Source organism: Bos javanicus, chromosome 21 (genome assembly GCF_032452875.1).
Source record: "Bos javanicus breed banteng chromosome 21, ARS-OSU_banteng_1.0, whole genome shotgun sequence".
Classification (NCBI taxonomy): domain Eukaryota; kingdom Metazoa; phylum Chordata; class Mammalia; order Artiodactyla; family Bovidae; genus Bos; species Bos javanicus.
The window spans coordinates 57,610,635-57,627,413 of NC_083888.1; the positions used below are offsets into that span (position 1 = coordinate 57,610,635).

Below are 16,779 nucleotides of genomic sequence, written 5' to 3' on the forward strand. Positions count from 1 at the left end.
GAGGGTGTGGAGAAAAGGAAACTTTTGTGCCCTGTCTATGGGAATGTGATGCATCTGCTATGGAAAACAGTATGGAGATTCCTCAAAAAACTTAAAAACAGAACTATCATATGATTCAGCAACTCCACTGTTGGCCATTTTGCCCAAAGAAAGCAAAAACACTAATTAGAATAGATATATGCACCCCTATATTAATTGCAGCATTATTTACAATATACAAGACCTGGAAGCAACCTAAGTGTCCATGGATAGATGAATGTATAAAAATGTGGTACATATGTGATGGAATATTGCTCAACCATAAAAAAGAATGAAAAAGAATGTTGCCTTTATGACAACATGGATAAGCCTACGGAGCATTATGCTAACTGAAATAAGTCAAAGAAAGACAATACTGAATGATTTCACTTATATGTGGAGCCTAAAAAAACAAATGAATAAACATAACAAAACAGAGACAGAGTTGTAGATACAAAGAAGAAACGGTGTTTCCCAGAGGGGAGGAGGTTTGGGAGAAGAGAGAAATAGGTGAGAAGTTTAAGAGGCATAAACTTCCAGTTGCAAAATAAATGAATCACAGATATGAAATGTACAGTGTAGGGGGAATAGAGTCAGTAACTAAGTAATATCTTTATACGGTGACATGATAACTAGGTTTATTGTGGCGATCATTTTGAAATGTATAGAAATATCAAATCACTATGGAAAGATGGAGGGCAGGAGGGGAAGGGGACGACGGAGGATGAGATGGTTGGATGGCATCACTGACTCAATGGACATGAGTTTGGGTGGGCTCTGGGAGTTGGTGATGGACAGGGAGGCCTTGCATGCTGCAATTCAAGGGATCGCAAAGAGTCGGACATGACTGAGCGACTGAACTGAACTGAAGTTGTATAACAGGAACTAACATGGTGCTATTGGTCAATCATCCTTCAAAAAGGAACAAACCAACTCATGGAAAAAGAGATCATATTTATGGTTACCAGAGGTGGGGGTGGTGGAAAGGGGAATTAGATAAAGGCAGTCAAAAGGTACAAAATTTCAGTTATAATACCAGGATATAATGTAAAAGCATGATAAATATAATTAACATTGCTGTTTATGTCAAAGTTAAGAGAGTACATTTTAAGAGTTCTCATCACAAGGGAAAAATACCTTTCTATTTCTTTTATTTTGTATCTACATGGGATGATGTACTTAATCACTCAGTCATGTCCAATTCTTTGTGACCCCATGGACTGTAGCCTGCCAGGCTCCTCTGTTCATGGGGATTCTCCAGCCAAGAATACTGGAGTGGGTTGCCATGCCTTCCTCCAGGGACGGAAGTTCACTATATCTACTGTAGTAATTGTTTCATGATGTATGTAAGTCAAATCAGTATGTTACAGACTTTAAACTTATACACTGCTGTATGTCAATCATAACTCAGTAAAACTGCAAGGGAAAAATAATGAAGTTCCCCCCCAAATTTGTGTTACATGGTAAAGATCTAGGACCAGTCAACCCTTTGTTACTTTGATACATGTAATAGTAATATATATTTATCTAAAATCAGAATTACAAACAGAACCTCAAGTTGTGATTTTAAGATTTTATGCCTTAGAAAATTAATATCCTATCTTAATTAGTTAAAAAAATACCATTTTTTAAAAATTCATGGATTCAACCAGCTTTAGAACATTCTTAGGAAAAAAATTGTGACAGAATATGCAGTGTAGGAAAAAAAGAGTACTCTCTGCCACTTCGTTTTCCATGAAGAAAAGTCTCCAGTACAAAGTGTACAGTAGTAGAAATCTATGTTCCTTTGAAATGCAGGTATAACTGCACACATTTGCAGGGGATTTGTCACACCTTAGAAATAAAGCTTCATTGTTCTAGGAATAAATTTTTGGAATTTTAATGCACATACGATTTGGAAAATCTGCAGTAAAATAGTTCAAGTTCAGTCTCTGGTCAGTGTTTGGATCTATTTGCAACTGTTTTCTTTTTGGAAACTAAGGGATCCTGGTGGTTTGTAGTTTTTTCACAAACCTCACTCAATATACTTGGCACAGGTTTCAGATGTAATGGATTGTGGTCTTTCTCTGTACCCATTTCATTCAGTATTTCCTTGGATATAAATGTAACGAGTGCATTTTGTTCTTTTCCCCTGTGGCTGTGGAAATCCCATCAGGTTGGTGGATACTGGGATAAATCCTGTAGCACAGTGACTCAGCTGAAGGAAGGTCTCAACCGAATCCTCTGCCTGATCCCCTACAATGTGATCAGTCAGTCCGTGTGGGAATGCATCATGCCGGAGTGGCTGGAAGCCATCAGAACAGAAGTCCCAGATAATCAGTTAAAAGAATTCAGGGAAGTATTAAGGTGGGTAAGTAGTTTAATGAAGTCACTGTAATTATAATGATATCTAGCATTTATGAAGCATGTACTGTGTGCCAGGCACTGTGCTAAGCATTTTATATAACCTTATAGAATTTTTACAAGCCTACTGAGAAATTTGAATGTTCAAATAGAAGCTTTTGTTGTTTTTATTGTTACTCAGTCGCTCAGTTGCGTCTGATTCGGCGACCCCATGGGATTGGACATGACTGAGCGACTGAACAATAATTGCTGTAAATTGTGCCAAGATGATCTGTAATTGTTCAGAAAGGATTTTGTTCTGATGGGATAATAAATAGATATTGTTTGTTTACAAATAAAGTATATAATAAAAACATTGTTTATCTTCAAATATAATTATGATTTGGATAAAGTTGGAAAAGTACAAAGGGACATGTTTTAAGATGCTGAGAAGCAACTCTAGTTTCTTAGAAAATGCAATTCCTTCTATTAAATGCAGTGTGAATATGAACACTAATGTTATCAACAACCATAAGGATTATTCATATCTGTTCTAAGGACATAAGCTATTACAATAAAATGAAACATGCTAATAACTGTTCAGAACTCAGACTAATCTAAAATGTTTGGTTCCCCAAATAAGATATAGTTGGGAAGACAACAGTAAACCCCAATATATGCCCTTTGATCATTTACTTTTGTTGCTTTGCTTTCCAGCAAAATGTTTGACATTGAGCTTTGCCCTCTACCTTTTTCAATGGAAGAGATGTTTGGCTTTATTAGTTGTCGGTTCACAGGATACCCTTCCTCCGTGCAGGAACAAGCTTTACTGTGGCTTCATGTAAGTGAATCATACTTTTGATCATTTTGGGCAATAGCTTTTAGCTTATGAACTTTAGCTCCTCAGGTAGGGCAGCAGAGAGTTACTACAAAGAATCTGTAAATCTGTATGTTTGTTAATTGTAGATTGGTTGCAGATTATACCAGTTCAGGAGAAAAGCAATGAACCAAGGCAACAAGAATGACATGGAAAGAAGGGGACAGGAGATACTTTGTTAGAAGTTTTGTTAGAAAGAACATGGCAATTTATCCAATGTGGAGGGTGGAGGAGTCGGAATATTTGATGATAGCTTTGAATTTTTTAGTATGAAAAATTGAGGACAACTGCAGATAGAATAAAATTGAGGACAACTGCAGATAGAATATGTGAGGCTAATGTCCTTATGTTCAATAGGTCACTTTAGGAAAAAGTGTTAAATGTAGTTTTTTGGAGTTTTAAAGTTTATGTTTTGGGGGGACATATGCCTTTTTTTCCCCAGGTATTATCGGAGTTAGACATCATGGTTCCACTTCAGCTATTAATCAGTATGTTTTCTGATGGAGTTAATTCTGTCAAAGAACTGGCAAATCAAAGAAAATCAAGAGTCAGTGAACTGGCAGGGAACCTTGCAGCTCGAAGGGTAATTATTGCCATAATTGTCTTTGTCTTACTTGTTAAGATTTTGAAAACTCTTGTCAATTATAGTGGGCCTTAAAGTGGCATCATCATAAACTGCTCTGGAAATGCCTCTTCATCCTGTCCCATCCACTCTATTAACCTTTTAAGCACATTGAATAATAGAAAACATCGATCTAAGATATATTTGATATATTCTATAATCAGCTATTGAGTTTTAATTTTCCTCTGAGTTTTTCTCCTACACATCTCTGTTAGCTACCTCTCCCCTTGATAAACCAGAACAAAGTAGCTTGTGGGGTACTACTCATTTTTTTTTTTTTTTTTGGTTTTCTGGTGAAGAAGAATTCTTTCCAGGTGCTGGGCAGATCAGTGCTTTACTTTGGGAATGAGGAGTTTGGATATTGTTGTTTGTGTGTTTTTTTCTACTGTGTTTTGGGAGAAAATGATCAGCTAGTGGTGACCGTGAGTGATACTGTCACTGTTAACTAACAGCCCATCTTACTGATCCCTTTGTGCCTCTGAGGATGAGAGAAGTCAGGATAGTCTGGTCTAAAGCATATGGAAGCTGTTGGATGTTTATGATAACTTTTCTATGGAGGACCTGATAAAGTTTCTGCTCTTGTACTGACAAGACCATGATCAGCTTTGGAGAGGCTGACTGTCATCTGGTGGTGGGTGAGGACTGTTCTGGGCTTCTAGTCCTGTCTAGCCTCTCCAAAACATCTTCCCTGCTGTATACCACATCCTCCAGTCATTCTACCTGCTATCTAGGATTAGAGAACATAACAAAATCATGGGATCATAGATTGTATTTAGTGCTTTTTAAAAATTTTTACAAGTTTTTAAAAATTTAAATTTACTTTTATTTCTAAAAAGTTGTTTTAGTCTCTAATAGTCAATGACCAAGGAAAATCATGATGCTCACAAGAGCCATTCAGAGAATTTACATCTATATGTGACATTTATGTGCGTGTCTACCCAAGTTGCTTCAGTTGTATCTCACTCTTAGTGACCCTATTGGACTGTAGCCTGTCAGGCTCCTCTGTCCATGGGATTCTCCAGGCAAGAGTCAATGATATTTTATAATACCGTCATACTCATAGGATTCATGCTTTTAAAATGCTTTAAAAAAATCATTATTTGCTCATGTACCTCATAGGAACCAGCTGCCCAATATTTATATTTTATTTCTTTCTTTGGTTACCTTTAATATTACAGTACATGATTAACACTTTATACTGTGTAGAGTATTCACATGTAATGACATCACATGTGAAGATGTGTGAGGCCTGTGTGAGGCAGTTGGAAAGAACTCATTATCCTCATTTTACAACTACTTAACCTGAGGTTCTGTGAACTGAAGCGATTTGCCATAGATAACACTATCATGATCCAGGTATTCTGATTCTTAATGGGATACTCTTTTTTTTTTTACTTTTTTTTTACTTTAAATATGGTGTTCAAGGAGCTTTCTGATTGTTAGAGAGATTTTAAAGAGAGAAAATATGACTTGAGACTGATGTACAGGTATGTCAGTCAGGGTCCTGCTACAGAATTTATCCCAGATGTTTAACAAAGAGTCTTTTATGGATTCTTGGCCTATAGAGTTATGGGAAAGGTTAAGGGGGCAATAGGGTCGGTGAGACACCCAGAGGCCAGCAGTAGTTCACTAGGAAGCCTTTATATACCTATGGCTGAAGGAACAAGTGTTCCTGGGCCTTTTGGCAGCTGAAGTTATAGGGAAAGGCTGGCTAGAGGAACTGGAGAGGATGGAGATACTGCAGAAATGTAGCATCAGAGGAGCCAGGCGGGGGAGAGAAATACTCCTGCCTCTCTCTCTGCCAATTTCAGGTCTTCTGCTGGTACCTCTCATTGACTGAATCATCTGGAAGCCGTCCAGCAAGAGGGCCAGAAGAGGCTCAGTTCTTGGCATCCTTGGGCATAGAACAGGGCAGAAAAGGGCAGTGAGGGCCTTTTGTGGGGGAAGAGTTGGTTCGCAAATGAAAAATAACTAGTACAATAGGCTTGATGTACTGTTGTCTCATGATAGTGTAATAATTATTATTGTCAGAGACCATTCTTCTTTTACCAGTCAATCTGAGATTCTGTGCTAATGGTTCTAAAATTGATTTGCAATGCTTTACTCTGGAAGTTGTCATTGTTCAGGTTATGGTTTTAGATAGATGCAGACAATGTAGTTGGACATGTTGGTGGGATGAAAAATATAATGGCAAAGAGGCTGCCTTCATTCTTCAGGGTGATGATGTGTCATTTACCTGACAAATAGAAAGTTTGGATGATTTTATTTCTTATTTTTATGTTTTGAGAAGATGCATGGGATTTGGAGGTAGTAATTCCATTGGCTAAGGAAGGAAATCCGTGTGACAGCTGGAAACACCTTCCACAGCATCCTCAAGTATTTTGTACAGCCATTTGAGCTTCTGTGAGCTCACTTATATGTGCTGATTTTCTTTTTTCTAGGTGAGTGTTGCCTCTGATCCTGGTCGACGAGTTCAGCACAATATGCTGAGTCCATTTCATAGTCCTTTTCAGAGTCCATTTCGGAGTCCTGTGCGTAGTCCATTTCGTAGTCCTTTCAAGAATTTTGGACACCAAGGAGGAAGGACTATTGACTTTGATTGTGAAGATGATGAAATGAATCTAAATTGTTTCATCCTCATGTTTGATCTTCTCCTGAAGCAGGTAGCTGAAGCATGAACTTCCTTTAGTTCAGAGGTGAAGAATGAGGGGAAGCTCTGTATAGTGATTCTTTCTTTGTGTTGGGCATCTTCACACTTACTGAAATGATGCAGTATTACTCAGGACATTTCATAAACTTCTGTGGGGATTTTCTAAAGAGCCTGAAAAATACTTGCAATCATTGAATATCTGCAATGATGTTGACATATGAGAGTGGATATGAGTTTTAGCACTGTTAGATTTGATTCTGTTGAAAAAACTTGGTGAACAAACTGGGTAATTCTGTTTTGGGGAAGGGCAAGGTATAACTCTATAGTGATGGGCTGATTTTAATGTAAATTGATTTTTGAAGCTAATTTTAACAGAGAAGTTTAGAAAAGGCTTTGTTCATGGAACATTTCTTCTTAATTTTTTATTTTGAAATAATTTGAGACTTGCAGAAAAGTTGAAAGAATAGTACAAAAAATTCCCAATTACTTCCCCCCCAAATTCTCTGAATGTTAACACTGATCATATTTATTTCTCTTCTCTCTCTCTTAGCCTATATATGTATGTGTTAATTATAGAATTTTTTAATGAACCATTTGAAAGTAAGTTGCACACAGGATATCCCTTTATCCTTAAATCCTTTAGAGTGTATTTTCTAAAAAATGGCATTCTTTTACAGAACTGCATACAGTTGTCAAAATCAGGAAATTAATATTGTTATAACACTATTATCTATTATCAAGCTTACAGAAATTATTCATTAAAATTGATATAATCATCATATCATCTTTATAGCAAAAGAAAAAAAATGATTTTTGATTGAGGACTTAATCTAGCGTCATTCATTGCAATGATTTGTCCTGGCCCTTTAGTCTTCTTTATTTCAGGACAGTTCTTCAGCCTTTATCTGTCATATTCTTGACATTTCTGAAGAGTACAGTCCAGTTATTTTATAGAATATTTCTCAACACGAGTTTGACATTTCCTTATGAATCAGTTTGGGTTCAGCACTTCTGCCAGTCATGCTACAGATTTGATTTTATGTTGTTTTCAGCATCTGATATCAGGAGGCACATGACATGATTATGTCCCATTTCAGGTGGTAATAACTTGGTTAAAGTGATTTCTGCCAGATTTCTCTACTACAAAGTCACTACTTACCCCTTTGTAATTAGTACTAACTTAGAGAGAGCTACTTTAAGACTGATTTCCCATTTCTCATCAGGCTTTCACATAGTTTTAGCATCCATGGGTGACTTATTTCTGAATCAATTTTTATTATGATGGTTACCAAATGATAATTTTCCAATTCCATCATTTCTTCTAATTGATTAGCTGGAATTCTACTGAAGAAGCAGGTTCTCCCTCTCTCCTATTTATATATTGATATTTATTTGTTTAATCTACTTATACCCAAGTATACGCATGAATTCTTATTTTGTTCAGTGAGCTAAAATCCATTACTATAATTATTTATTTTGAGACTCAAATTTGGCCAATGGGAGGCCCTTCAAATTGGCTTCTTTTGACATACACCCATCATTCTGTGAACACGTCCTTAATGTCTTGCATGTTAAAATGTTCCAGGCTCATTTTACATTTTTCCTGGAATCAGCCATTTCTCCCAGGAGTTCTGGTTCCTTTAGTGGATAAAGGTATTTAGAAACCAAGATCTGGACATTGGGTGAGGAGCAACATTTTTTAAATGTTTGACATCTCACAAAGTGATGGGTTTAAAAAGAACCCTCTTTTAAATGTCTTACATGAATTAAAACTTAATTTCCATTACTTTGTATTGTGTATATATTCTTTTTAGGAGAGTCCATGGAAAGCAATGTATATTCATGGTCTGCAAGGTGTATTATCTTTAAATAATTTAATATTGTCAGCAATTAGTGAAAATTATCCCCAGTTAGAGTGCCAATAGAATATTGAACAAAAGGATCAAACTCCTCCTTCTTTTTTTTTTTGGCCTTTTTTTGATATCTTTCAGATGGAGTTGCAAGATGATGGGATCACAATGGGTTTTGAGCACAGCTTATCAAAGGACATTATTTCCATTATAAACAATGTCTTCCAAGCCCCCTGGGGGGGCTCCCACACCTGCCAGAAGGAAGAAAAAGCAATTGAGTGTAATTTATGTCAATCTAGTATTCTCTGCTATCAGCTTGCTTGTGAACTCCTGGAGAGACTGGCTCCCAAAGAAGAAAGCCGACTGGTGGTAAGCAGTTGAAGAAATGAGATGATCCACGAATAATAGTAGTCAAGACTACCGTAGGTGGTGGAATGAGTCTTCTCCAGTATTACCTTATGTTCCATGCTGGGTAACATGTGCAATTGTGTTAAAAGAAAGTTTCCCTGTTCCTTTCACCAACTCAGGCTCCTGGTAATTGATATGAAGTGAGGCTATCTTACACAGAAATCTTGAGTTAGAATTCTTGAATCTTGAGTTATGGTTGTAACATATTTATTCATACAGTTTTCATAAATACAATGCATTACTGGTATTCTTAATTTTCATCCTGGCAACAATTTAATATTTTAAATTAATTTTCATTGGACTAAAGTTGCTTTACAATGTTGTATTAGTTTCTACTATACAGTAAAATGAATTTTACTGGTATTCTTGAAACAATTTTATCACAATGTTTTGTTACAAAGTTTAGAGAACAGTGAATACTACAAAATGTACATATCAAATATTGAGTAGGTAGATTGGATGTAGACATGAAAATCCCTGATTTAACCTCAGTGTGTAAAACTCATTGACTCTATCAGCAACCAATAAAGCTTTCACTTCATTTTCTGCTTTTTAAGAAAATTGTTTAAATAGGGAATAGCTAATATATGCCATAAATTAGCTGCTTCATATATTAGTTATTCCCTGTTTGGGCTATTTACCATCTTAAATACACACATCACCACCCTCATACATCATAGGGAGATGAACCTGAATCCTTCGAGCCAGTGTTCCACATCTTCTCTTTTTCTTCCCCTAGTGTTTGTCTAGGTAGAAAGTGACTTCATTAAAAAAAAAATCTTTTGAGATCTAGTATACATGCAGTAAAGTGTTTCTTCAGTTTTTAAATACCTTTCAGCCCACGTAACTCATTAGTCTTACTTGTCACAATGTACTATTCCTGCGATATGGTCTTGTAAACTCATTGGGAATATAGTTTACATCTATTACCTACAACAGTCACAGTAATAGATGGTTTGAGAACATCATCTAACTTAATGTCTAGTCAGGAAGATGTCTAAGTAAATGAAACACCATAAGACAGAGTGATGAGCATAATGAGAGAGAGATGAATGAGGTAGTTATGAGAGAACAGAAAAGGGACAAGTCCAGGTTGGACGTCTTAGAGGTGGGCAAGGTCTTCCCAGAGGAGACGGCTTCTGAGTGCCTCTATGAAGGAAGACTGGAGTTAATGAAATGAAGGTGATAGGAAAGAAGGCCTTTGAGACCTAGGAAGCTCTCTGCTTAAATGATACAGAGGAAAGAGGATGATGATTTACTCAGGAAAGTGTGTAGGTCATTGTTGATAGAGCAGAGAGAAGGAGAGAAAAGGAGAGAAAGGCAGGGTCCATTTTATAATCACATTTATTAAAGGCTCTGTCTGCTAGACTAAGAAGTATGGATTTTATCTCAGTGATAATGGGGGAATCCTGAAGAATTTTAATTAGGGTGCTGCTATAATTTGATGAATTTGAGAAATTTTGCCAGTGGAGGAGAGAGATAAGAGGATTTGGATACCTGGAACAGGATTCTAGTCAGAAGACTAATTGGTCACTCAGGGAAGAAACAGGGCAGCCTGAACTAAGGTAGTGATGGTGGTGATGAAGAGAAGTCACGGGACTGATGGATTTTTAGAAAAGAGAATTGACAGCGCTTGGTGTTTAGTTAGTGGTTTTTTTTTTTTTTTTTGATCTGTGCTGTGCAGCATGTAGGGTTTAGTTCCCTGACTAGGAATTGAACCTGTGTGTGCTGTGGTGAAAGTGCCAAGTCCTGACCACTGGACTGCCAGGGAAGTCCCTAGCTAGTGTTTAGAGTTGGAAAAATTGAGGATAAATCCATGTTTTGTGGTCTGGGAACAGATGATATTGCCATTAACAGAGAATTATAGGTGAGTTACTGGGTATATGCAGAAGAGTCAGTATGCACTGTATCGAATTTTGTGGAAATCAGTTTGTAATTTGACTTAACATCTTGTTCATGGGTGACCTAGGAACAGGGCCCGTCTCATCAAAACTGAAGCTGGCAAGGATATTTTCAGAACCTTCCCAGACACCAATTTAGCGCTGAATTTTTTCTTCTTTTGTATCCCATCAGTCTTCACCTGCTTGCTTTGAGCTGGCAATCAAGTAATTCTTCAAATTTGTACTGGTTAAAGTGTTAAATAAAGAAGATACTTTAAAATTTTATTTATTTTTTAAAAGTTTTAAGTTTTATTTTATATTGGAGTGTAGTTGATTTACAGCATTGTTTAGTTTCAAGTGTGCAGCAAAGTGATTAAATTATGCGTATACATATAACCATTCTTCTTCAGATCCTTTCCCCACACAGGCTGTTATAGAATACTGAGTAGAGTTCCCTGTGCTATACAGTAGGTCCTTATTGATTATCTACTTTATATATATTAGTGTGTATATATTAATCCCAAACTCCCCCCAACCTTTCCCCTAAAACAAGATGATTTTAAAAGAGGATATTTGAAGGTGGAACTTCAAAGAAAGAATAAAACTGGAATAGGAGGATAACTAGAGATGGATATTTTGAATAGTAGCCATACCCAGCATGTACACTCTCTCTCTTTCTTTTCAAATCTCTCCCACTCATTTTTCAGCTTGTTATATATAGATATACAGATGTGGTGTTAGGTATATTCACATTGTTGTATAGCCAATCTTTATATTTTCATCTTGCAAAACAGAAACTCTGTACCCATCAAACAATAACGCTCATTCCTCCCTCCCTTTAACTCTGGAGAATACAATTTTACTTTCTGTTTCTATGACTTTGACTCCTATAGATACCTCATATAAGTGGAATCATACAATATTTATCCTTTTATGACCAGCTTATGTCACTTAGCATAATGTCTTTGTGCCCAAGTGCTCGGTTGCATCCCACTCTCTGTGATCCCATGGACTGTAGCCCTTCAGGCTCATCTATCCATGGGATTTCCCAGGCAAGAATACTGGAGTGGGTTGGCATTTCCTACCCCAGGGGAATCTTCCCAACCTATGCATCAAATCCGCGTCTCTTGTGTCTCCTGCATTGGCAGGTGGATTCTTTACCACTAGTGCCACCTGGGAAGCCGGGCATAATGTCCTCAAGGTCCATTCATATTGTATCGTGTGTCAGAATTTCTTTCCTTTATAAGAGTGAATAATATTCCATTGTATGTATTTGCTACATTTTGTCTATTTGTTCATCTGTTGATGAACACTTGGGTTGCTGTACCTAGCTCTCTTTAACTTGCATGTTATAGAAATGTCTTGCTCTGAAAAATGTGACTTCCCCTAGCCACCAGTATTTGTATCCAAATATGTGGATGTGAGGGCTTCCCAGGTGCTGCAGTGGTAAAGAATTTTTCTGTCAATGCAGGAGACACAAGAAATGCAGGTTCAACTGCTGAATTGACAAGATCCCCTGGAGAAGGAAATGGCAACCCACTCCAGTATTCTTGCCTGGGAAATCCCATGGACAGAGAGAGGAGCCTGGCTGGCTACAGTCCATGGGGTCACAGAGAATCAGACACGACTGAGCACACACACACATATTGATGTGAACCCCTTATTATTCTCTGCTAATTCAGTACTGTTAGTGAACAAAATGAGCATGGGTTGGAATTACTAGGTAATTGAGACAGTCACAGGAATTAAAGCAGAGGTGAGAAAGCTAGCCTAGGAAGTTTAACAATGTTTTTAAGATTTTTTTTCCATATGTATTTTAAGCTAATGAAAATGTTTCGGAAAATAGCTGATCTAAATGTCTTTGGAGGCAGTGCCTTTGCTCCCCCGGGGTTCAGCACAGGGCCTGGGACCAGCAGGTGCTCACCTATCTTTGTTGAACTAAGAGGGACTTCACATCCCTGAAGGGCTGCTCATCCGGCTGTTTGTGTTTGTTTCAGGAGCCCACAGACAGCCTTGAAGATAGCCTCCTTTCCTCCAGACCAGAGTTTATTATAGGCCCTGAAGGTGAGGAGGAGGAGAATCCAGCGAACAAGCGTGAGGAGAACCCTGGCAACTGCCCCGAGCCCATGGAACATGCTGGTAGGTGGACTGCGGCTTACTGGGAGTGGTGGGCACATCCCACCCAGTCTGCACGAACATTCAGGACCTGGGTTGCTTAGCCTACTCTAGGCTTGGGCAAGTTCAGACTGGTGCACATGAACCATTTCTCTCAAGATTATGAAGTGAACAGATCCACGGCGTGCTTCTAGTAGAGCAGAAGTCCCTGAGCATGTTCCTGGCAATTGGAGCTTGTGAGCGACAAAACCCACCCTGTCAGGGAAGGCAGCATCTCCACACTGAATCGTGTTCTCTACGGAGAAGCAGCTGTGAACTAAGGTTGAAGGGCCAAACTCGGGGAGACAGTGAAGGACAGGGAAGCCTGGCGTGCTGCAGTCCGTGGGGTCACAGTCAGACACGTCTGAGCGACTAAACAACAGCAACCAAGTGGAGGGGGCCAGCGCTCTTGAGAGCTACTCAGGTCATTTGGCCAAAGCACGGTGCTTTTGGATAGAGGTGGCCAAAGCTGCGCCCCCAGGGCTTTGGCTGGGACCTTGGATGGGCTCATCGTGAGCAGCTGTACAAGTCATACTCTAAGGCTACTTGGTTGGCTCTGCTCAGAGCTGGGAAGAGGGATGCCCTCATTCTAGTTTGCTTAAAGGCTCTGTGTAGGCTAATTGGGAGCAGCAAGATGGCAGGAACCGGCCCCCATGAAATCATCTCCAGCTCTTCAAACTCTGAAGAGGTTTCAGGAATTTAGGGTGTGACCTCACGTCTCTCTGGCAAAGCCTGGTTTCTGGATCTGCACTGTGGCACTCTCTGAATTTATATCTTCCTGCTTCCACAATCCTGAACTGGCCCCTGGGGGACCCGCTCCCCAGAACCAAAGTTTGGGAAGCACGGGCTTTCCATCACCGCTTCAGTGAGCAGCAAACATTAAATAACTATTTTGGGGGCTCCTTTTCAGCTCATGGCGCATCTGATCAGACCAGGGTAACTACATTGTTAGTACAGACTGCTTGGTTGGAACTCACTGCTTCAGCAGGAACTGTATAAATAGTTAGTTGAGGGGTGAATATATTGACTTCCCAGGTGGCTAAAGTGGTAGAGAATCCGCCTGCCAATGCATGAGACGTGGGCTTGATCCCTGGGTTGGAAAGATCCCCTGGAGGATGAAATGGTAACCCACGCCAGTATTCTTGCTTGGAGAATCCCAGGAACAGAGGAGCCTGGCAGGCTACAGTCCATGGGATTGCAAAGAGTCAGACAGGACTGGCACACACACAAACAAAATGCTGACTCACACTATTTAGAACCATTGACACTTAGAAAAGGGAACACCTGAGATCACCTGCTTCATTGGTTCTTAGTGTATACTGCTGCTACTGCTAAGTTGCTTCAGTCGTGTCCGACTCTGTGCGACCCCATAGACGGCAGCCCACCAGGCTCCCCCGTCCCTGGGATTCTCCAGGCAAGAACGCTGGAGTGGGTTGCCATTTCCTTCTACAATGCATGAAAGTGAAGAGTGAAAGTGAAGTCGCTCAGTTGTTTCCGACTCTTAGCGACCTCATGGACCGCAGCCCACCAGGCTCCTCCGTCCATGGGATTTTCCAGGCAAGAGTACTGGAGTGGAGTGCCACTGCCTTCTCTGCTTAGCGTGTACTAGAGGTTGTAAATCTCTGTGTTTTCTTTTGACCATCCTTAATTGGGTGGCAGTTGGTGAGAAGATGTGGGCAAAGGATGAGCAGACCCAGGCTCCCACCCTGCTTCAGCCAGGGCGCTCTGTCTTGTGCTATTTCATATGTTGGAGTTCTACGTAAGATTCTGTTTCAACAAAGGACTTCATGGAAAGAGATTTGAAACCTGCCGATCTAGGTCAGCCTTCTCACTGTGTGGATGAGGGAAGTACATCCGGGATGGTTGAGCATCTTGCTCGTGGTCATGTAGCTCGTGTTGTTCACTCCTGATTTATACTTTATGCTCAACATGATTCCAAAATGTAATGGAGCATCAGGGTCATCTGAGGAGTTGAAACACAAACACAGTGAAATGAGCTCCGCCTGCTCACCCTTGATCCTGGGTGTACCTGGGGTGGGAGACTGGAAATTGGTAACCCGAACATTGTGCAACTAGTTAGTGGCAGGGATGAGACTAGAACCTACGTCTCTGGGTTTATTTAGATTTACTAATTATTTGCCAAGGCTGAGGCCCAAGCCATGTTTCTATCAGGAATTAATGCCTAAGGAAAGCATGGATTTCACTTATTATTTTTTTTCTCTGAAAGCCACATGGTCGATTTAGTCTTTTTTAAAAAAAATAATTATTTTAATTGGAGGGTAGTTACTTTACAATATTGTGGTGGTTTTTGCCATACATCGACATGAATCAGCCATGGGTATCCATGTGTCCCACCACCCTGAACCCTGCTCCCATCACCCTCCCTATGCCATCCCTCTGGGTGTCCCAGAGCATCAGCTTTGAGTGCTCTGCATCATGCATCAAACTTGTACTGGTCATCTATTTTACATATGGTAATATTCATGTTTCAGTGCTATTCTCTCATATAGTCCCACCCTTGCCTTCTTCCGCATAGGCTAAAAGTCTGTTCTTTACATCTGTATCTCTTTTGTTGGGTTGCCTATAGGGTCGTCGTTACCATCTTTCTAAATTCCATGTATGTGCATTAATATGCTGTATTGATGTTTCTCTTTCTGACTTATTTCACTCTGTATAATAGGCTCCAGTTTCATCCACCTCATTAGAACTAACTCAAATGTGTTCTTTTTTTAAAATAGCTGAGTAATATTCCATTGTGTATATGTACCACAACTTCCTTATCCATTTGTCTGCTGATGGACATCTGGGTTGCTTCCATGTCCTAACTGTTGTAAACAGTGCTGTGATGAACACTGGGGTACATGTGTCTCTTTCAATTCTGTTTTCCTTGGTGTGTATGCCCAGCAGTGGGATTCTTGGGTAGTATGGGCAGTTCTATTTCTACTTCCAGTTTTTAAAAGAATCTCCACACTGTTCTCCATAGTGGCTGTACTAGTTTGCATTCCCACCAACAGTGTAAGAAGTTTCCTTTTTCTCCACACCCTCTCCGGCATTTATTGTTTGTAGACTTTGTGATGGCAGCCATTTTGACCGGCATGAGATGGTACCTCATTGTGATTTTGATTTGCATTTCTCTGATAATGAGTGATGTTGAGCATCTTTTCATGTGTTTGTTAGCCATTTGTATGTCTTATTTGGAGAAATGTCTGTTTAGTTCTTTGGCCCATTTTTTTATTGGGTCATTTATTTTTCTACAGTTGAGCTGCAGGAGCTGCTTGTATATTTTGGAGATTAATTCTTTGTCAGTTGCTTCATTTGCTATTATGTTCTCCCATTCTGAAGGCTGCCTTTTCACCTTGCTTATAGTTTCCTTCATTGTACAAAAGCTTTTAAGTTTAATTAGGTCCCATTTGTTTATTTTTGTTTTTATTTCCATTACTCTGGGAAGTGTAATCTTGCTGTGATTTATGTCAAAGTATTCTGCCTATGTTTTCCTCTAAGAGTTTTATAGTTTCTGGTCTTACATTTAGATCTTTAATCCATTTTGAGTTTATTTTTGTGTATGGTGTTAGATAGTGTTCTAGTTTCATTCTTTTACAAGTGGTTGACCAGTTTTCCCAGCACCACTTGCTAAAGATACTGTCTTTTCTTCATTGTATATTTTTGCCTCCTTTGTCAAAGATAAGGTGTCCATAGGTGTGTGGATTTATCTCTGAGCTTTCTGTTTTGTTCCATTGATCTATATTTCTGTCTTTGTGCCAGTACCACACTGTCTTGATGATCGTTAGTACAGTCTTAAGTCTGGTAGGTTGATGGATTTCACTTACGATCTAATAACCTGTGCTCTTTCTGTGTAAATAGATTTTTTTAACTCAACATAGTGCACAAATCAATTAATTGCCATTTGAATAATGGTTAAAATCAAGCAATTGATTTTTATAAATTATACTTCCCCTTGTGCTTAATTGTTTATAAGCTCCACTTATCTAAACATTTGC

At 39.1% G+C, this 16,779-nt stretch overlaps 1 protein-coding gene across 9 annotated transcripts in view; it reads left to right on the forward strand.

The window, feature by feature from the left end:
- UNC79 (unc-79 homolog, NALCN channel complex subunit) overlaps window positions 1-16,779 on the forward strand; it is a 283,506-nt gene that overhangs the window by 143,931 nt on the left and 122,796 nt on the right. For all 9 annotated transcript variants that reach the window (XM_061395152.1, XM_061395155.1, XM_061395153.1 and 6 more), the window contains 6 exons: window positions 2,174-2,364; window positions 3,058-3,181; window positions 3,660-3,800; window positions 6,281-6,502; window positions 8,481-8,708; window positions 12,625-12,766. In XM_061395152.1, the coding sequence (XP_061251136.1) occupies window positions 2,174-2,364; window positions 3,058-3,181; window positions 3,660-3,800; window positions 6,281-6,502; window positions 8,481-8,708; window positions 12,625-12,766 (1,048 nt within the window). The remainder of the gene's footprint in view (window positions 1-2,173; window positions 2,365-3,057; window positions 3,182-3,659; window positions 3,801-6,280; window positions 6,503-8,480; window positions 8,709-12,624; window positions 12,767-16,779) is intronic.